At 42.6% G+C, this 22779-nt stretch overlaps 1 protein-coding gene across 2 annotated transcripts in view; it reads right to left on the reverse strand.

Moving 5' to 3' along the window:
- Positions 1 to 22779, reverse strand: part of ARPC1A (actin related protein 2/3 complex subunit 1A) — a 90420-nt gene that overhangs the window by 18888 nt on the left and 48753 nt on the right. For both annotated transcript variants that reach the window (XM_073633077.1, XM_073633076.1), the window contains exons 6-8: positions 17793 to 18005; positions 10366 to 10441; positions 4292 to 4485 (exon numbers count right to left, since the gene is read on the reverse strand). In XM_073633077.1, coding sequence (XP_073489178.1) covers positions 4292 to 4485; positions 10366 to 10441; positions 17793 to 18005 — 483 coding nt within the window. The remainder of the gene's footprint in view (positions 1 to 4291; positions 4486 to 10365; positions 10442 to 17792; positions 18006 to 22779) is intronic.

The following is a 22779-nucleotide window of genomic DNA, read 5'->3' on the forward strand; positions in this document are numbered from 1 at the left end:
GATACTATACCACTAAGGGAGGTGTACGGTGCGTGCGTGGGTGTTAGCGCTACTGGCACTAACCTGACGCTGCTTGGGGCTGGTGCTTGCCAGTTCACCAAAACGCTACCAAAAAAACTGTTAGCGATCGCAGGGATCAGGCCTGACTCTGCGAACGCTGCAGTTATGTGTTTAGTGTTTTGTAAGTGACAGTGATCGATCGATCGATACTGCACTTGGGTGGGCTGGGCTGGGCTGGGCCGGGCGGAGGGGCAAAACGCAGGTGCTAGCAGGTATCTGGGCTGATCCCGCTAACACTGCATTTTTGGGAACCCTAAACTGCTGGGGACTCTAGTATAGATCTGATCGGATCAGATATTGATCCGTTCAGATACTATACCACTAAGGGAGGCGTATTCTGCGTGCGTGGGTGTTAGCGGTACTGGCGCTAATCTGACGCTGCCTGGGGCGACGCATATCACCGCCGGGCGATCAGGGGGCTAAACCTTTATTCGGTAATAAACGGCGGGTGCCCTGACACTATAAAAAATAAACGAACTAACCAGCGTCACCCGTAACACTTATACGGTGATCAGTGGTGAAAGGGTTAACTAGGGGGCAATCAAGGGGTTAAAACATTTATTAGGTAGTATATGGGGGTCCCTGTCGCTATAAAACGCTGACGGCGAACCTAAATATTTACGTCCCTAACTAGCGTCACCAGCGACACTAATACAGCGATCAGACAAATGATCGCTTAGCGACACTGGTGACGGGGGGTGATCAAGGGGTTAAAACTTTATTAGGGGGGGTTAGGGGGGTATCCTAGACCTAAAGGGGGCCTAACACTCACTGCCCTAACACTGTAACTGTCACAAACTGACACCAATACAGTAATCAGAAAAAAAAAAAAAAAAAAAAAACCTGCTTGGTGTCAGTTTGTGACAGGGGGGGGGTGATTGGGGGGGATCGGGGGGCGATCGGGGGGGGGGGGGGAAATCGGGGTGTTTTGTGTGCCTGGCATGTTCTACTGTGTGTGTGTGTGTTTGGTGCACTCACATTTCAGTCTTCTCTCCTCGGCCCGGAACGGAAAATACCGAGCCGAGGAGAGATGACATCATTTCCTCTGCCTCTGTGTACAATACAGAGGCAGGGAAATGATCCCATTGGCTGAGAGCGATCGCGAGGGGGGGGGGCCACGAATGGATGGCCTCCCCCTCACCACCGATCGCCGGGGGAGATTTGCCGACCGCCGCAGGCACCGGGGGGGGGGGGGGGGGGGGGGGGGGTCCGATCGGACCCCCCACCCGCGGGCAGGCAAGGACGTACATGTAAGTCCTTTTGCCTGCCCGTGCCGCTCTGTCGACGTACATCGTCGTGCGGCGGTCGGCAACTGGTTAAAGATTTTACTCCCTAACCATATAGTTGTTTATTTTATATTTAGCCCTGCGTATAGAGATATTTAGGAATAAATGTCCTTTTTTTTTAAACTTTACATATTAACTAAATTATACACCACACTTTTTTTAAGGTTATTAACAGATTAATCGAAACACGAATCGGCCAAATAATCGATTATGAAAATAATCGTTAGTTGCAGCCCTAACTGACACCAAATTTAACCACATCCCACCTGGCCTATAGCAGAATGATGGCCGAGCTGGGGATCAGTTATCCTGACTGGGCATCATAGGACGTCCAGCAGGATAAGTCGAGGGCGGGCGGCCTGGCGATCGGTAGTGCGGTGTGTCGCTCTGACACATCGCATTTCAGTAAAGAGTGTCCAATCACAGCTGGTCACATCGTAACCAGGAAGTGCTGTTTAACGGCTTTTACTTTATTCGCGCTGACAAAGCGCGGGTAGAGGAGAACGGATCATCAGCTCTCCTGACATGGGGGTCTGCAATGATAATCAGTGCATCGCTTATTAGTGCATACCCATCAAGGATGCCCACCAGGGATGCCAACCTCACATCTAACATGCATGCCCTTTAAAAAGAAGAAATCTCTTGGATGAGGCACTTAAAAGTAGTAAGGGTTTGGGTTTTTTTTCCCCCATATTCATACTTACCTAGGTACATCTGTCCCCCCGGTGCCTCTACACTGAGAAACAAGCGATTGAACATCGCTGATGGCTCGGTTCTCAGAGCTCCTCGAGCAGAGAGCTGCCGACTGTCAATCAGCATCTCTCCGCTCTGCTTCTCCTCGCTCACTGGAGCGCTGATCTGTGGAGGGGCGGGGAGCGGCCGTCTCAGGCTCTCAGTGGCTCACGGAAAGGCTGAGACGGATGTCAGTCCAGGCACCTGCCGGATCCAGACTTCCACTGTCGGGATGACGCGGTACCTGGACTGATTTCTGTGACGTCAGCAGAGAGCGGACTTAAAAACTAATTGCACTCCTGTGATCCATAGGAGAAGCCCAGCCAAATGAGCTTCGGCTGGACCTTTCCTATTAAATTCCAAGATGTCACAGGAAGAAAGATACTTTTTTTACAGCATAGGGTCATAAAGTCTCACTTCTCGGAAGCTTCTACCGCCTCTAAATGCAGAGCAACCTCAACCCTTTACTCAGGCTTCAACTGTTATGCCAAAATTCAGCCTTTCCCTTTGGCACAAAATGTGGAACACAAAGTCCACCAAGTCTACCCCAAAGCCTTCTTCACAAAGCCCTTTGCCTTTCTTTGGAAGACACCCATTCCAGTCCTGTGGGTTCAACTGTTAGTTTCGAGGGGATGCAAAATAGAATTCAAAACTCTACTCCCTCATCGCTTTCTTCTTTCTGATCAACCCAAATCTGTTCAAGAACAGCCAGATTTGCAAAATGCCCAAAACCACCTCGTTTCAATAAGTAGAAAAACGAGAGGCTCCCATCATATCACAGAGAGCATGGTGGTCCCATCCCTATCAATAGGAACAAAAATAGTAACCCCCTCAGTTGGGACTTTAAACAGACCACCCACTCAGAAATAAGTCTATTATTAAAGATTGTTTATTACTTATTTCTGAGTGGGTGGTCTGTTTAAAGTCCCAACTGAGGGGGTTACCATTTTTGTTTCAATAAGTGGTCTTTCCAGAACCTCTGGAGGACGGATTCAAAGGATTCTATTCAAAACCTGTTCATGGTACCAAAACCTAGAAGGGAATATCTAGCATCCATAGACATCCAAGATGCTTATCTGCACATTCCCATTTACCAAGCAAGCTTTCTGCTCTTTGCATTAGAAGAGAAATACTTCATTTGTTGAACTGACTTTTAGTCTATTCTCTGCTTCCAGAATATTCACAAAGGTACTTGCACCCCTTTTTGCCCTCTTAAGAACTTAGGACATTCAGGTTACAGGATACTTGATGACCTTCTTCTGCAGGACTCATCTCCCCTTCTGGTTATCTGCATTCTCGAGACTATTCAGATTCTTCAGGCTTTTGATTGGGTAATCAAATGGAACCTTCCATTTGCCTGGCGTACTTGGGCCTCATTCTAGACAAAGCCCAGGCAAAAGTCCAGAAAACAAATTGATCTCTCTCAGATCTCATGCCCAAACCTTGAGATCAAAGAAAATAACCCAGGTAGCATGTGTTCAAAAAAAACTTTGCCAACGTCCAATCACATGAAGGCACCTGCCTATAACCACAAGACTATGAATATCAAAAGCCTGTGTCATATACTGTACTTCAAGATTTTACAGGTATGTCAAAATTCTTTTTTTTTTTTGTTTTATCCCAGACATACACTTTTAGAGGAAATGCATGTTGCCCAATAGAAGAGAATTATTCTACAGCATAATGCATCTATTACATTATCTGCATCGATTACATTATCTAGTAGTGCTATTAATATAGTTGACAGAAGTCTGAAAATTGAAGCGCCACACCAAAGTGTTTGAACCCAATATATGATTTTGTTCTAAACGTATAACAGGTGTTACACATTGCTGAGTGCTTTCAATAGAGTATTATCTGGAGTCCATACCAGAGGATACTGTATATTTTAAGCCCTGATTAAGGCGACAAAGTGTTGTCCCCGAAACGCATTGACTGTAGCACCTATAACATGTTTCAAAACAAAACCTAATTTTGGACTTTGGTGTGGTGCTTTGATTTTTAGATTCAAGTGCTTCTCTTTAGACTGGTTTGTTTATACCATAGTTGTGTTGCCTGAACAAGTGCATTTGTGTGCTCAGTAGCCTTCCTCAATGCCACACTTGCCTCAAGGACACAATAACAATTAAATTGGGAAAGTGGATGGCTTAAATGGCATAATTACACAAAAAAAAGCACTCTCTACTTCCTAACAGTGCATAGCTGATGCTTACGTGATGCTGTTCTGATGCAGAGTGTCCAATGTAGTCTTGCGGTCCTCAGTGGTTGCTCTCTTATCCATGTTTCTAAAGCGTTCCATAGCCGAAATGTTCCGCTGAGTGCTTTGCTTTGGAATGTCCAGTTTAGACACAAATGTCAATGAGCCATGATCATCCAATGTGAAGAGCATAGGACAACAGTCATGCCCCTAAAAGGAGGGAATTAGGATTACACATCTTTTACAAACAACTTGCAATAATCAGGTTATTTTTCTAGGTCATTTTCTAAGCATTGCTGGTATTTAAGAAAGACCTTTGGGATATGGGAAATTGGATCTTGCTAGAAAGAAAAGTTCCTCAAAAGACGGGACTTTAAAGGACCATGAACACTCAGAAGAAAAGTAAAAAGTAAAATTTTAATTAATTTAACATCATATCATAAAACACATAATGACATTGAAATACACATAGAGTTGCAGCATATAAAAGATGATGGAAGAGGCCCAAACCAACTGCCAACTAGACACATAAAATCCAAAGCGTTTCGACATGTGAAGTAAGAGTCTTCTTCAGGGAAAAAGGGAGAGGGCTGAAAGGCTTCCATAAAAATTCGAACAATCTATAAAATTGATACAAAATATAATAAATTATATATAAATGTAACTATGACCTATACTATGTATATATATGACCCAACATCTTGCTGTTCTATGTGGACTTTCCCATCATAGTTACATAGTAGGTAAGGTTGAAAAAAAAGACACAAGTCCAACCTATGTGTGTGATTATATGTTAGTATTACATTGTATATCCCTGTATGTTGCGGTCATTCAGGTGCTTATCTAATAGTTAATTGAAACTATCAATGCCCCCGCTTAGACCACCGCCTGTGGAAGGGAATTCCACATCCTTGCCGCTCTTACAGTAAAGAACCCTCTACATAGTTTAAGGTTAAACCTCTTTTCTTCTAATTTTAATGAGTGGCCACGAGTCTTGTTAAACTCTCTTATGCGAAAAACTTTTATTCCTATTGTGGGGTCACCAGTACGGTATTTATAGATTGAAATCATATCCCCTCTCAAGCGTCTCTTCTCCAGAGAGAATAAGTTCAGTGCTCGCAACCTTTCCTCATAACTAATATCCTCCAGACCCTTTATTAGCTTTGTTGCCCTTCTTTGTACTCACTCCATTTCCAGTACATCCTTCCTGAGGACTGGTGCCCAGAACTTGACAGCATACTCTAGGTGCGGCGGGACCAGAATCTTGCAGAGCGGGAGAATTATCTTTTTATCTCTGGGGTTGATCTCCTTTTTAATGCATGCCAATATTCTGTTTGCTTTGTTAGCAGCAGCTTGGCATTGCATGCCATTGATGAGCCTATCATCTACTAGGACCCCCAGGTCATTTTCCATCTTAGAATCCTCCAGAGGTTCTCCCCACAGTGTATAGATTGCATTCATATTTTTGCCACCCAAATGCATTATTTTATAGTTTTCTACATTGAACCTCATTTGCCATGTAGTTGCCCACCCCATTAATTTGTTCAGATCTTTTTGCAAGGTTTCCACATCCTGCGGAGAAGTTATTGTCCTGCTTAGTATCGTCCACAAATACAGAGATTGAACTGTTTACCCCATCCTCCAGGTCATTTATGAACAAATTAAATAGGATTGGTCCCAGCACAGAACCCTTGGGGACCCCCACTACCCACCCCTGACAATTCCGAGTACTCCCCATTTATCACCACCCTCTGAACTTGCCCTTGTAAACAGTTTTCAATCCATGTACTCACCCTATGGTCCATGCCAACGGACCTTATTTTGTACAGTAAATGTTTATGGGGAACTGTGTCAAATGCTTTTTGCAAAATCCAGATACACCATGTCTACGGGCCTTCCTTTATCTAGCTGACAACTCACCTCCTCATAGAAGGTTAGTAGATTGGTTTGGCAAGAACAATTCTTCATGAATCCATGCTGATTACTGCTAATGATACCGTTCTCATTACTAAAATCTTGTATATAGTTCCTTATCATCCCCTCCAAGATTTTACATACTATTGATGTTAGGCTAACTGGTCTGTAATTCCCAGGGATGTATTTTGGGCCCTTTTTTAAATATTGGTGCTACATTGGCTTTTCTCCAATCAGCTGGTACCATTCGTCAGTAGACTGTCAGTAAAAATTAGGAACAATGGTCTGGCAATTACTTTACTGAGTTCCCCAAGTACCCTCGGGTGCAAGCCATCTGGTCCCGGTGATTTATTAATGTTAAGGTGCTTTCCTGTGATGTGTCCTGAGGATAAACACTGCACTTTTGGTTACTGAAGCCCCTTGATTCCCTCGTGAAGACTGAGGAGAAGAATAAATTCAATACCTTTGCCATCTCCCCATCCTTTGTAACCAGATGTCCTTCCTCATTCTTTATGGGGCCAATATGGTCTGTCCTCCCTTTTTTACTGTTTATATATAAATATAATTTATATATAATATATATAAATTATATCTAAATATAATTTATATATAATTTCTTGGGATTTAGTTTGCTCTCCTCCGCTATGTGTCTTTCATGTTCTATCTTAGCCGTCCTTATTGCACCCCTACATTTCTTGTTGCATTCTTTATAAAGTCTGAATGCTGATGATCCATCAACCTTGTATTTTTTTGAAGGCCTTCTCATTTGCTTTTATATGCATTTTTACATTGGAATTAAGCCATCCAGGACTTTTGTTCGCTCTTTTAAATTACCCAATGGGATGCATTGGCTAATGCCCTCATTTAATATGCTCTTAAAGCAAACCCATCTCTCCTCTGTGTTCTTCGTTCCTAAGATTTTATCCCAATTTATGCCTTCTAGCAAGGTTCGTAGTTTAGGGAAGTTGGCTCTTTTGAAATTCAGTGTCTTTGTATTCCCCTTATGTTTCCTATTTGTGTGATTTATACTGAAGCCAATTGACCTATGATCGCTGTTACCTAATTTGCCCCGTATTTCCACATCCGTGATCAGGTCTGTATTGTTGGTAATCAGCAGATCCAGTAATGTTTTATCTCTATCTAGTTGGTGCGTCTACCGTCTGACCCATAAAATTGTCCTGCAAGACATTTAGGAACTGGCGAAGCTTAGATGAATGCGCGGTTCCCTCCGCCCAGTCTATGTCTGGATAATTAAAATCCCCCATTATGATAACACTTCCCATCCTTGCTGCTAATCCAAATTGTGATAGGAGATCTGTCTCCCCTTCCTCCCTCAGGTTAGGGGGCCTATAGCATACTCCCAGTATTATTTTCCCCTTAGCTTCATCCCTTTGGAGCTCTACCCATAAGGATTCCACCTCCTCCCTAGCTCCCTTAGTGATGTCATCTCTCAAATTCACTTGCACATTATTCTTGATATATAGGCATACCCCTCCCCCTTTTTACCCTCTCCATCCTTGCGATAAAGGGTATACCCTTGAATGTTTGCCAGCCAATCATGAGAGCTGTTGAACCAGGTCTCTGAAATTCCCACAAAATCCAAATCTTCCTCGTACAACAGTATCTCTAGTTCACCCATCTTGTCCGCCAGGCTCCTGGCATTGGTGAACATGCCACATCGTTTAGACCGGGTTGCATATTATCCTCTTTTTGGGTGTTCCAAGATTGCAACCAGGACTTGCTACTATACTTACCTTGGGTTTATGTGCTTTGATCAACCTACCACTAATGCCCCCAATACTACCCTCTGGAATATGTTCCGTGCTGACTATCTCTACCTCTGGACTCCCCGCCCCCATCACCTAGTTTAAAAATCACTCTAACTTTTTGGCCATCTTCATTCCCAGCTGATCTGCACCCTCCTCATTTGGGTGCAGTCCGTCCCTTCTATAGTACCGGTTATCAACTGAGAAGTCGGCCCACTCCTCCAGGAACCCAAACCCCTCCTTTACTACACCAGCTCTTCAGCCACTTGTTTACTTCTCTAATCTCCCTCTGCCTTTCTGGTGTGGCTCAATGTACAGGTAGTATTCCTGAGAATACTACCTTGGAGGTCCTTTTCCTCAATTTAGCTCCTTAGTCCCTAAAATCATTCTTTAGGACACTCTATCTGCCTCTAAGACTTTGTCATTGGTGCCAACGTGCACCATGACAGCTGGGTCTTCCCCAGCCCCTCCTAGTAATCTGTCCACCAGATCCGTGATTGACGATCCCGAGCGCCTGGTAGACAACATACTGTTCGGCGCTTCAGGTCTTTGTTACAGATTGCCCTCTCTGTCCTTCTAAGACTTGAGTCCCCTACCACCAGAATCTGTCTTTCCTTTCCCTACCCCCCCAGTCTTACTGGAGGAGTTCTTCCCCTGGCAGCTAGGAGAGTCCCTCAGCTCCAGCAGTGCTGGTCCCTGACTGGTTTCACCAATGTCACTCAATGGAGTGTACTTATTGGGATGCACCAGCCCTGGATCGGCCTCCCTTGCACTTCCCCCTCTAACCTTCCTGTCACCCATCTACTTTCCTAGTGCCTGCACCTCTTTGTCTCCACCCGCCTCTGTGCTGGCCCCTGTCGTGTACCTTCCTGGCTCTCCTTTAGTATGTAGGAACTTCTCATTGCTGACAGTTGCTTCCCCAGATTCAGAACCTGGGCTTCCAGGGAAACAATGCGCTTACATTTTGCACAGCAGTATTCACCCTCGATCGGATGATCAAGGAACGCATACATGCCGCAAGATGTACAAAGAGTCGCCTCTCCACACCCGTCAGGCATCGTACCTATTAAATTTAATGAGGATTGTTAGTACACAAGTACTAACGATCCACACACTATCCTCTTCTTCTTACCTTGAGTAATTGACCTCCAGTGCATAATAGCATCAAACATGAGGTCAGTCTTTGATAATAACATAATACATATGGTTCTATAAGTTATTGAACTGTTGTATGTATTTGCATGGTGTTACATGTATATATAATTATTATATTTTGTATCAACTTTATAGATTGTTCGTATTTTTATGAAAGCCTTTCAGCCCTCTCCCTTTTTCCCTGAAGACCCTTACTTCACATGTTGAAACGCATTGGATTTTATCTGTCTAGCTGGCAGTTGGTTTGGGCCTCTTCCATTCTTTTATATGCTGCATCTCTATGTGTATTTTAATGTCATTATGTGTTTTATGATATCATGTTAAATGAATAAAAATATTATTTTTTACTATATACTTTTCTTCTGAGTGTTCATGGTCCTTTAAAGTCCCGTCTTTTGAGGATCTTTTCTTCTCCATGTTGTACAAGGAATGTGGACCTGAACCTCGTTTTCCCCATCCAATTAGTCCTATCCACTTTTCGTCCGGATCGTACTAGATGGACTTGTGTCCTTTTTCAACTCGACTATGTAACCTTTATTCTAAATGTGCGCTTTTGGTCTCTACCGCATGTGACAGGATGACCATGCAAGAGCACAAAAGGCACAGCTGTCACCCTTTAACAGGACGTGCCTTTACAAGAACCTTCATGCAAGAATATAGGAGATATATTTTTTTAATAACAGTTTTAGATTTCAATTGATTAAAATAACAATAACATGTTTCAGCTTATGAGTTTTCAATGAAAAAAAAAATTCTAACCCCAGCACTTTCTGTACTTGCAAAAATTGGTAGTATACCTGCCTATTATAGATCTTTATAGAGATAATATAACTTCCACAGAAAATTAAGTTAAGCGTGACTTTTCTGAACATTTTCATCCAAAACGCCTATTTAGCCAAATGTAACAGTTTGGGGGAAGTTGTGGCATGCACATCTTTAGCTTCCTCCCAGCTAGAGCATAAAAATCACAAGCCCCAAATGTTTTCCACCCTTCTTCCTTGAAGAATGCTTCCAGTTGAGAAATATTGGTCTGAATAGATTGTATGGCTGAGATTTATTCATATTATTTGAACATGAATAAAGACAGAGAAATTGAAAGGCCATTCCAAAACATTTTTCTTGAAGTAGTTCAGGGAAACTTTGAGGTAGGGTTTGGTTTGTCTTGTAAAATCCAACCTCATTTCAGTTTGATCTCCTAGACTGATTGCAACTCTGTAGTGATGCTGCAGGGAAAAACATTTATGAATTAACTTACAGCTGCTATCACGCTGTTCTCCGACACAAAGGTGACACTCAGGAGAGGCAAGAATTCAGTCTTCAGCTGTGAAATGCTACAAAGTGAACACAACATTATAAATAAATTTATAGTATTTAAAGCTCCACTCTGGGCATAATATGAACTCTAAATCCACCCTCCCTCCTTTCCACTTAATCCATCCCGATAGGCTCACCGTTTCTAGGTGCACTGATATCAGTCCTCCTCTGCATACTGAGTGGACCCCGACACTGGACAGTCTATAGCAGGGGTCCTCAAACTTTTTAGACAGGGGGCCAGTTCACGGTCCCTCAGACTGTTGGGGGGCCGCACTATAGTTTAAAAAAAATATGAATTCCTAAATTCCTATGCACACATCTTTTTTGTAGTGCAAAAGAATAAAAGAATGAATAAATAATAATAATATATATAGGGGATGGACAGAGGGGTGGAGAGGGGGACAGACGGGGGGACAGAGGGGATGGACAGGGGGACAGTGGGGTAGAGGGGGGGACAGTGGGGGGGGACAGTGGGGTGGACAGACAGAGGAGGGGACAGAGGGGGGGACGGACAGACAGAGGAATGGACAGGGGGACAGACAGAGGGGTGGACAGGGGGACAGAGGGGATGGACAGGGGGACAGAGGGGATGGACAGACGGGGGGACAGACGGACAGAGGGGGGGACAGTGGGGTGGACAGGGGGACAGATGGACAGGGGGACGGACAGGGGGACGGACAGGGGGACGGACAGGGGGACGGACAGGGGGACGGACAGGGGGACGGACAGGGGGACGGACAGGGGGACGGACAGAGGGGTGGACAGAGGGACAGAGGGGTGGACAGAGGGACAGAGGGGTGGACAGAGGGACAGAGGGGTGGACAGGAGGACAGAGGGGTGGACGGGGGGGACAGAGGGGTGGACGGGGGGGACAGAGGGGGGGACAGAGGGGTGGACAGAGGGGGGGACAGAGGGGTGGACAGAGGGGTGGACAGAGGGGTGGACAGGGGGACAGAGGGGTGGACAGAGGGGTGGACAGGGGGACAGAGGGGTGGACAGGGGGACAGAGGGGTGGACAGGGGGACAGAGGGGTGGACAGGGGTCCTCACTTGTTAGTAGGCTGTTGCCTGAAGCCTCCGCTCTCGCTGTCACTCTTCGCGCCTCCTGTCTCGCTGTCGCCCTCCGCGCCTTCTGTCTGCGTGAGGAAAACGTGAATCCGCGCGGGACTGTGCTGGAAACTACACTTCCCAGCATGCAGCGCGGCACACGGAGCCCTCCATTACTGGGGTGGGGGAGGCGGCTTGAGCGGAGCGGATATGCTCCCTGCCGAAGCAGAGTGGACCTGCCCAAGCCGAGCCGACCTGGCTCCGGCCCGAGCATGGTCTGTCGGGAATCCGGCCCTGGGTGGGGTGGGCCGGATAAATGTCCTCGGCGGGCCGCATGTGGCCCGCGGGCCGTAGTTTGAGGACCCCTGGTCTATAGAAAGTGTACACATCATGCAGGCAGTGATGTGGACATCCAAAAGGACACCCCAGGACCTCAGCGTCACATAACCACAGATTTCGGTAAGTGAAAAAGTTTTTTTTTTTATTTAGTGATCAGATGCTGAGTAGGGGGAGGTAAATTTTAACCTGGAAAGAGGCTTTATATGTTAAAAAATTGCATTTAGCATGAATAATGAAATTTAGTATTACATTTGCTTTTATAATGACCCCACCTAACAGGTATGGGACAAAAATTATAAATCCAAGAACAAAAATGTGAGAGAGATTTCAGCTTTCAGTGGAGTGATGTGGTGGCTGCAGTTGTATTCATTTTCAACACAAGTACATTTTTTACAAGTATAAATCAGTTCACTAAACAGATAACTCAAACAGTTATCAGCCTTCCCAGCAATCTTCAGTGAACTACAAAGCAATCTCCTCCATGTAATGGAGATGGAGAGGGGGAGGCATTTGTATTCCAAATCAAAAAAGAGCAGCCTAGGTTGCCAATGCTGCTTCTCCAGAGAACAGTGCAGTAAGTGAATGTTGTCAGCCTAGAACAGGAAGTACTGTATGTTATTGCCAAAATCACCAGGTGAAAAAAAAAAACAAAATCCTGAAAAAAAAAAACAAAATAAAAAAAACAAACGAATGAACCAGCCACACCAAAGGACTGGTAAGCTGCAATAAATTAAATTTTTGTTTTTGGGTTTATTTACTTTAAAAGCCTGGTATTAACAGAGTAACTAGGAATAATATTGCAAACACACTATGCCTAAAAACAGAATCTCTTGGGGGGAATTTCCTGGACACATTAATGCAGTGGGGCACCCAGCATGCCTGGAATGCCCAAATGTACATGTTTATAGATGTGAAAGGGAGCATGGTCAGACATTTCCAACAGTGACTTAAGTGATTAGTGAAATATCTCTTACACCATCAGTGGCTATTTCCCCTCTGTCAATGCCCCACACTGAGAGCTACAGAGGCAGGTGCTGAACACTCACTCTTCTAAAAACAGAAAAAGTTGGAAGTCATGCTGCAGTTTGATCTGATATGACAGAAAACTATTTTTTTTTTTAGGAGACAACATATAGGTGGAGTTTTTCTGCTGGATGTCATATTATATTTAATATAGGAGAAGCCCTGAATATTTTTTTTGGTGGTTAAGTAAAGTAGAACTGAATGCAAAACTACTGCTATACTACTGTATTATAACTGTACCAGCAAGTGAGAAGAAATCCCTCCAAAATTAATGAATACCTGCTAGTCCCCAGAACTAGTGTCCACAATGGAAGATTTCCCTTTTTCCTGTTTTGGGGGATTTTATTTTACTTTCTATTATAACTGTCACCATGACAACTAGAGAAGGTGAATCTCCCCAACAGGGACATATATGATATTAAAAACCTGACAGGTGTTCTAATCTCTCTCCACTCGATCTAAAACGAAGTGATACTATAAGTAGATGATGTAAACACTTACTGAATGACATTTAGTTTGCTAATGCATTGAGTATTGTGAACTGCCATTGTTTTTTAAATAGAATACTTGTTATACTTGCGCAGTGGTTTATCAAATGCAAACTTTCAGGTAAAGTACACTTTAACCAGTTCCTGACCAGCTCACGCAGATATACTGCGGCAAAATAGCTCTCCTGGTCGAAAACCCGTATATATTATATATATATATACACACACACACACACACACACACACACACACACACACACACACACACACACACGGCTTTGCCCAGGATAGCCACCAGAAGCCTACAGGGCACACAGAGGGACCTGATGCACGTGGTCGGCGGGCGCAATTGCATGCACAAGAGTCAGCATGGGATTTGTGTGTGTGAACACACAAATCCCTGTGCTTTCAGAGGAGAGGAGACAGATCGTAGGAACAGCGATCTGTCATCTCTCCTAGTTAGTGTCATCCCCACACAGTTAGAACACACAGTTAACCCCTTGATCGCCCCCTAGTGTTAACCCCTTCCCTACCAGTGACATTTATACAGTAATCAGTGCATATGTACAGCACTGATTGCTCTATAAATGTCAATGGTCCCAAAAATGTCCGGTCTGCCACAATGTCGCAATACCGCTAAAAATCGCTGATCACCACCATTACTAGTAAAAAAAATAAAAATGCCATAAATCTTTCCCATAGTTTGTAGACGCTAAAACTTTTGCACAAACCAATCAATATACGCTTAGTGCGATTTGTTTACCAAAAATATGTAGAAGAATACATATTGGCCTAAACTGATGAAGAAATTATTTTTTTTTTTCAAAATTAGGGGATATTTATTATAGCAAAAAGTAAAAAATATTTTTTTTCCCAACATTGTCACTTTTTTTTTATAGCGCAAAAAATAAAAACCGCAGAGGTGATCAAATAGCAATATTTGAATACAGCATTGCATGACCGCGCAATTGTCAGTTAAAGGGATGCAGTGCCAAATTTTAAAAAGTGCTCTGGTCAGGAAGGGGGTAAAATCTTCCGTGGCTAAAGTGCCACGGTCTCTGCGGTTAGATCAATTTTATCCCACCGCTCTCCGGTGCCTTCTGCCACTTGCCGGAGCCATCGGTAGCGGCGGGGGTGATCGGATTCTTGTCCTTCCTGGGTATGAAGAGGAGTTAGGGGAAGATGGCCCCCACCCGTCTCCATACCATTGCAGGGCAGAAGCGACATCAAAAAGTCACTTCCGCCCACAGCTCTTAAAAGGGCCATTTTTTCTTTTTGTTTTTTTTACCTCAAATGACATTTTTATTTTATTTTTTTTATTGCATTTTAGTGTAAATATGAGATCTGAGGTCTTTTTGACCCCAGATCTCATATTTAAGAGGTCCTGTCATGCTTTTTTTCTATTACAAGGGATGTTTACATTACATTACATAGGAATGTGACTTTTTTTTTTTTAAAGAACAGTGTAAAAATTTTAAATAAAAAGGCAAAATAAAAAAAAATATATATATTTTTAAACGCGACCCATCCTGCCGAGCTCGCGTGCAGAAGCGAACGCATACGTGAGTAGCGCCGCATATGAAAACGGTGTTCAAACCACAAATGTGAGGTATCGCCGCGATCGGTAGAGCAAGAGCAAAAATTCTTGCCCTAGACCTCTTCTGTTGCCCAAAACATGCAAGCTGTAGAATTTTTTAAATGTCGCTTATGGAGATCTTTAAGGGTAAAAGTTTGTCGCCATTCCACGAGCGGGCGCAATTTTGAAGTGTGACATGTCTGGTATCAATTTACTCGGCATAACATTATCTTTCACAATAAAAAAAAAAAAAAATTTTACTGTTGTCTTATTATTTAATTCAAAAAAGTGTATGTTTTAAAAAAAAAGTGCGCTTGTAAGTATACAGTGTGACAGAGTATTGCAACGACCGCCATTTTATTCTCTAGGGTGTTAGAAAAAGAAAGTATAATGTTTGGGGGGTTCTAAGTAATTTTCTAGCAAAAAAAAAAAAAACAAAAAACCTTATAAACAACAAATCTCAGAAAGTGGCTCGGTCTTTTAAGTGGTTAAAAGCCTTTACAGGTTACCAGTTAAGAATTACACAGAAGGTCTTGCGTCAATCCAGTGGTACTTTGCCAGTCATTAAAGAGTCCCTAAAAATTTACAAACAATTGCTTTGAAATGACAGAGCTTAATTCTTTTAGAACATGTGGGTGTATGCCATCCGGTCCAGGTGCTTTTATTCACCTTTATTCTGTCTAAATATTTCTGAACCATATCAATTTTGAGCCAGAGTGGTTCATTTGGGGCTATTTCAATATCATCCCCATTATGTGCTCCCCTGTGCTCTTTTGTATATACAGAACTGAAGAAGGTATTCAATCACTTGAAAACCAGGCTTATTCTGACAAATCTCTCCTGTCATTTTTGCTAGGAAATAACTACTTGGGACCGCCAAAAATTTTTTTCCCAGCAGAAGCCCTAGAAAATAAAATGGTGGCCGTTGCAAATCTTTTTTTTTTTTTTTTTTAATGCTCTTTCATAAATTTTAATGCAAAAAAAAAAATATATAATCAATTTTTTTGGTAAAATATAAAAGATAATGTTACACCAAGTAAATAGGTACCCAACATGTCATGCTTTAAAACTGCACATGCTTGGGGAATGGTGGCAAACTGATACTTAAAAATCTTCATAGGCAAAGCTTCTTTTCATAGCTTACCAGTTTAGGGTTACAAGGAGGTCTAGAGCTAGAATTATTGCTCTCGCTATAATGTTCGCAGTGATACCTCACGTGTGGTGGGATCATCGTTTACGTATGCATGCGGGACCTACATGTGTGTTTGCATGAGAGCATGGGGAGAGCTTTAATTATTTTTTTTTTTAAACTCTCATTACATTTTTTATTGAACGTTATTGCTATCAGAGATGAACAACATCCCCTGTGAGAGCATGGGACCTGACAGTCTATTAAAATGGGTCCCCCTTCCGCTGCTTGTAAAATTAATCAGGCAGGATCACAAGGTGTTTTATATATATTTTTTTTTAAATTAAAGCTGCAGATTTACTTTAGAAAATAACACGAACATGGTAAACCTTATATAATTTTAATGACTAGGTTTATATATGCTTTAGTTACTGCGACTCTGTAACTTAGATAAAGTCAGTTACCTGCAAAGAAGATTGTATATAATTACCTTTAGAGCCCTTTCACACTGACAGCGCCCGGGCTAGTTTTAGCGGCGCTTTTAACCCCCGCTAGCGGCCGAATAAAGGGTTAAAAGCGCCTAAGCGCTGCTGCTGAGGCGCTTCCCATTGTTTTCATTGGGCAGGGGGGCGTTTTAGAAGTGGTGTATATGGCGCTCCTAAAGCACCTCGAAGAAGCTGCTCGCAAGACTTTTTTTGATGTCCTGCTAGCGCAGCGCCCCAGTGTGATTGCAGATAAGGCTTTTTTCAGGCGCTATTTTTAGCGCTAAAACGCCTGAAAAACGCCTCCAGTGTGAAAGGGGTCTTACTGCTGCCCAAAGAATGCTGCAATGATAAGGATTAGCAGACTAAAGTCTGTTCTGAAATACACACTACCCGGAGTGTCAATCACCTAAGTCTACCGTAGTGTTCAGTGGTCACTCCCGCTAACCCCTGTCACTCTGTGGGGCCCTGTAGTGAACTAGGAGGCTTGCGGGGGAAACCATTCTGCATTGCGCGGTACACAGGAGATTGACAATCCAGGGTTACTGAATAGTTTTCATAGAGATTTGTCATTAGAACAACCTTCAGTGACACGGGTAGCAAAAAATATATGTGTACAGTCTTCCTATTTGACTAAAACATTTAAAGCAGTACTAAACCCACAACCAAAAAAATAATATATTGCAGCTCACCAATCATAAGATGTGGTAGCTGCATTTGTTTCTTTTTTTAGGCCTTTTCTTTCTGTTTTCACCTGGTGATCTGGGCCAGTAACATACCTTCTGTATTACAGTAGAGGGTCCCTCTAGAAGATTTCGATACACTAATTAGCCAAGCTCCAGCTCACACTGCAGTTACAGCAAACAGTTCTTTATTAGGATAAAAGTTGTACATGAATAAAGGCTGATCATTGTAAGCAATTTTGAATGGTTTGTCTCAACACTCTTAACTGATACATTTGTAGGAGAGTTTGTTCTGTTGAAAAACAGACTTACTAGCCAGATCACCAGGTGAAAATAAAGGAAAGAAAGCCTAAAAAAGAAAACTAATGCAGCCATCATGTAAGAATTTGCAAACTGCAATATAATAATGGTTTTGGGTTTATTACAGTTTTAGGCAACATACTTACTTTAAACTTAATATGGCAATTAGAAAACAGAGCCCAAGGTGAAAATGATAACTTTTGTAAATCAACCCCTTAATGTTATTGTCCACCACAAAATATTCACACTTTTGTGACAATATTTATAAAGGCAACAAGACACTTATGTAGTCAATAAATTACCTTGTGTTTTTAGATGCATCAACCACAGACACAATACTGTCATGACTGACCCAGGCCAAACGATTTCCACTAGCGGAAAAGCTTACACTGTGGACCCAGCCACCATTGCCAGCACTTCCAAACTCCGACATTAGCTGCCCAAAAGGCATTTTTGATCCCCAAGGAGTGCTAGCTGGCTTTTCGTCAACTTCCTTAATATATGCCGAGAACACCCTGCAAGCAAAAATAAATAAATAAAAATGTAATATATATATATACACACACACACACACACACACACACACATACACATATATACATACACACAAAACACTATTCTTACGAGTCCCCCTCTACTTAAGCCCCCTGAAAATACAACATAGCACATGAGACTTTCTAGTAAGAATACACTATATTCTCAGGCCTGTCCAACATACATCTGATTTAGCTTAAAGCTGAACTCTGGGCAGAAATATTTTTCCATGCTGTTGCTGGTGCTTTCCTACTTTAAACAGATATGTATGGCATTTATTTCTCCAGGTTGTAGTTTAACAGAAAAAGAATGTGCATTTTTTAAGTGCTTAACCACTTCCCTACCTGCCCATTTTCATATGACGTCCACAGATGGGATCTCCCATCCTGGGCGAGCGTCATATGACGTCCTCGGCTTCCCGCGGTATAGGGGGCATGCACCGCATCGCAGAGGAGCCGATGCGCGTGCCTGCGATGTCCGCTGGGCACTTGCGATTGCTCATTACAGAGCAGGACTGTGGATCTGTGTGTGTAAACACGTCCTGTCAGAGGAGAGGAGACAGATCGTGTGTTCACCGATCGGTCTCCTCCCCTAGTCAGCCCCCTCCCCCTACAGTTAGAATCACTCCCTAGGTAACACATTTAACCCCTTGATCGCCCCCTAGTGTTAACGCCTTCCCTGCCAGTGACATTTATACAGCAATCAGTGCATATTTATAGCACCGATCGCTGTATAACTTGTCAATGGTCCCAAATTAGTGTCAAAAGCGTCTGATATGTCTGCCGCAATGTCACAGTCACAATATTTAAAAAAAATATATAAATAAATAAAAATCGCAGATCACCGCCCGACTGGTAAAAAAAAAAAAAAAAAAAAAAACACGTAACTCTATTCCCCATTTTGTAGACGTTATAATTTTTGCACAAACCAATCAATATACGCTTATTGCGATTTTTTTTACCAAAAACATGAAGAAGTATATATAATCGGCCTAAACTGATAAAGAAATTTGTTTTTAAAAAAATAAATTGCGGGATATTAATTATAGCAAAAAGTAAAAAATATTGTCGACTTTTTTTTGTTTATAGCGCAAAAAATAAAAACCGCAGAGGTGATCAAATACCACCAAAAGAAAGCTCTATTTGTGGGAAAAAAAGGACGTCAATTTTGCTAGGGTACAACATCGCACGACCGCGCAATTTTCAGTTAAAGTGACGCAGTGCCGAATCGCAAAAAATGCTCTGGTTATTAACGGGGTAAATCCTCCTGGGGCTGAAGTGGTTAAATCACAGGCTTCATTCCCTATGATTTCTGTTCTGTAAGACTGGTGGCTACTGTTCTCTCCATCTCCACAGCCACCGGTCTTGTAAGTTTCCCATCACCTCCACAAAGCAAGGCAATGCAGAAAGTCCTCCTCTCACAGAGTGGAAGCAGGGATTTTTTTTCTCCAGCAAGATGGTGTCACAGGGTCCCGAAAATCAAGGATTACCAAAAAAAAAAAAAAAAAAAAAAAAAAAAAAAAAAAAAAAACTAAGACAAGTTGATTTTTTTTAGCAATGCTAGGTGCAATGGGGGCAGGGCCAGGCAGAACATAGGTAGGGCCAGATAGGGATGTGCTGTTGTTACTTACACATACACCGACAATGGTACAAGGAAGTGCCTGTGAGCAGCCACATTCAGCTGCACAGGCACCAAGTTGTGGGTGAATCAGAGGATTGCTGAATGTCTGGATTAGACTGCTGTTTCTAATCTGACATTTAGCAATTCTTTTAGTGCATAAACGTTTTATTTCTTATTCATATAAAGGGCATTTTACTGTTTTTACCTGGAATTCTACTTTAAGTGTGCCTTAGGGAGCCATTTTAACAACTGTTATATAGATAAAAATAATATTTATTGTTTATAAACAATAAAACCAAGATATAACAAAAATATATACGCTGCACTGCAGGTAAAGATGTCATCCTGTGAAAAAAAATAGAGCAAGGAATCTATGCAAATTACTCATTTCTTAACTGTTTCTTAGCCAGAAGGTTGGAATATTAAATGAAAATAGTTTTGAGGCATGTCTGGGATTATTTTTTTTCCAAAAAAAACAATTAAAACAATAAAAAACCACAACACAATTAAATGAACATTTTCCAAGAGTGGCGATTCCATACTTTTTCCAGGGGTTGTATACTGTTTTTTTGATTTTTTTTTTTTTTTTTTGTGTGTTGCTGTTGGGGGAGATTTTCCTTTACCAATTGAGTGAGGAAAAATCTGTGTAATGGAATCCCACATAGAGGTAAAAACCCACCAGGGGTTCCAACCCTTTCCCACGCCACTCAAAAAAAAAAAAAAAAAAAAAAACAAAAAAAACCTTAGTTAGACTTACCGATGACGGTATTTCTACGAGCCTTTCAGGACAGCACCTTGGAGAGAGCGCAGCTCCACCTCTTAGACAGGAAACACTGCGTGACAACGCCCCTTTAAGAAGCAGCTGCTTCCACCATGCCGTCAGTTGTTACCGAGAAATCCTCTGACATGCTGGAAAATATAATCAGACAATTACCAGGTCCTATAATTATACTTTACATATGATAACCAAGGGAGGGAAGTAGGCTGCTGTCCTGAAAGGCTCGTAGAAATACGGTCACCGGTAAGTCCAAGGTTTTCTCCCTTCGCCTTTCAGGACAGAACCTTGGAGAGGATAACCGAGAAACTTACTTTAGGGTGGGACTACTGCCTGCAAAACCTTCCTACCAAATGATTGGTCAGAGGCTGATAGTAGATCCAAGCGGAAGTGCCTTATGAAGGTCGAAAAACTGGACCATGTGGCAGCCTTGCAGATTTGCTCAGGAGATGCCCCAGCCCTTTCTGCCCATGATGCCGCCACTGCTCGAGTAGAATGAGGTAATACCCCTTCCGGAGGTTCCAGACCCAAAGATTTGTATGCCTCTTTAATGGCTTGCTTTAACCATCTTCCGAGGGTGCTCTTGGAAGCTTTACCTCCTTTGTGAGTACCTTCCATTAAAACAGAGTGAAGATGACTTTCTGATTTCCTTTGTTCTTTCCAGATATTTAAGCAGACACCTCCTGACATCAAGAGTATGGAAAGCTTCTTCTCCTGCCCCCGAAGGTAAAGGACAAAAAGTAGGGAGAATGATTTCCTGTGTACGGTCAAAAACTAAAGCCACCTTTGGTAGAAATGCTGGATCCGTCCTTAAGACTACCCTATCCTGTAGACATCTCATAAAGGGCTCTTTAATTGAAAGGGCTTGTAACTCACTAATTCTACGTGCGGAAGTTACTGCTACCAGTAAAATAGTCTTTAACGTCAAGAAACTTAATGCTTCTTCTTCTATGGGTTCAAACGGTGCCTTAGTTAGTCCCTGAAGAACTAAAGATAAATCCCATTTGGGAAAACTAACAACAGGTCTAGGCTTTACTTTTGCCATTGCCCTAAAAAATCTGATTATTAAAAGGTTCCCCTGACAGGGTTCTTTCCAAAAAAATTGATAAAGCAGCTACCTGCGTCTTGAGCGTACTTGCTGCTAACCCCTTCTCCAATTCCTCTTGAAGAAATTCCAAAACTGAAAATGTGGTACGAAAATCAAAGTTTTTATTGGAACACCAAAAATTATAGATCTTCCAGACTTTAAAGTAAATGTCTCTCGTCACTTTTTTTCTACTTGCAAGAAGGGTAGAAATAAGCTTCTCTAATAAACCCTTCTGTCTTAAGATTTGTTCTTCAGAAACCAAGCTGTTAGTTTGAGATAAGCTGGATCTGGATGGAGAATTTGGCCCTGACTCAACAGATCTGCCCTGATTGGTAATCTCCAAGCAGGTTTCACTGAGAGGTTCATCAAGGTTGAAAACCAGGGTCTTTTCGGCCAATAAGGAGCTATTAATAATAGCTCTGTGGACTCCAATCTGAATTTGGCTAACACCTTTGGTATCAGTTAAAAAGGAGGAAAAGCGTAGGACAGATGGAAGTCCCACTTGTGAGCCAACGAGAGTTTGATCCTGTCTCTGAAGAGAGAAGAAGACTGGTATTTTTGCATTTTCCTGTTTTGCAAAGAGGTCCACCTGGGGATAACCCCAACTCCTGGAAATTTTTCGAATAATTCCTGATTGAGAGACCACTCTGCTTCCCTTATTTCTTTCCTGCTGAGGAGATCTGCTAAGGTGTTTTCTGTCCCCTTCAGATGGACTGCTGATAGAGAGGCCACATTGTTCTCTGCCCATCTTAGGATCTGATGAGCTAGACCCATTAGGGTTCTGCTTTTTGTGCCCCCTTGCTTTGTTAAATATAATACTGCCGTCATATTGTCTGACAATATTTGGACATGTTGATTCACTAGAAATTCCCGGAGGGAGAGGAGGCTTAGGTGAACAGCCTTTAACTCTCTCCAATTTGAAGATCTTCTCGCTTCCGGTTTGGTCCAAACTCCCTGAATCCTTTTTTCTTCCAGATGAGCTCCCCATCCCCATGCGCTGGCATCTGTAGTCAGCCTTTTGGTTGCCGGAAAGACCCAAGGAAGCCCTTTTGAAATGTTTCCTTGGTTCCTCCACCACCACAGCGATCTTTTTGCTCTTGCCCCCATGTTGAATTTCTTCTCCAGAGGTTCCTGGTATGACCAATTCATCAGAATATCTGATTGCAGAGGACGGGCATGCAACCTGGCCCACTGTACCGAAGGAATTGCTGCTGTCAACAGTCCCAGAGCGGACATGGCTTGTCTTACAGAGATCTCTGCGTTGGATTGAAGT

Source organism: Aquarana catesbeiana, linkage group LG06 (assembly GCF_042186555.1).
Source record: "Aquarana catesbeiana isolate 2022-GZ linkage group LG06, ASM4218655v1, whole genome shotgun sequence".
Lineage (NCBI taxonomy): Eukaryota > Metazoa > Chordata > Amphibia > Anura > Ranidae > Aquarana > Aquarana catesbeiana.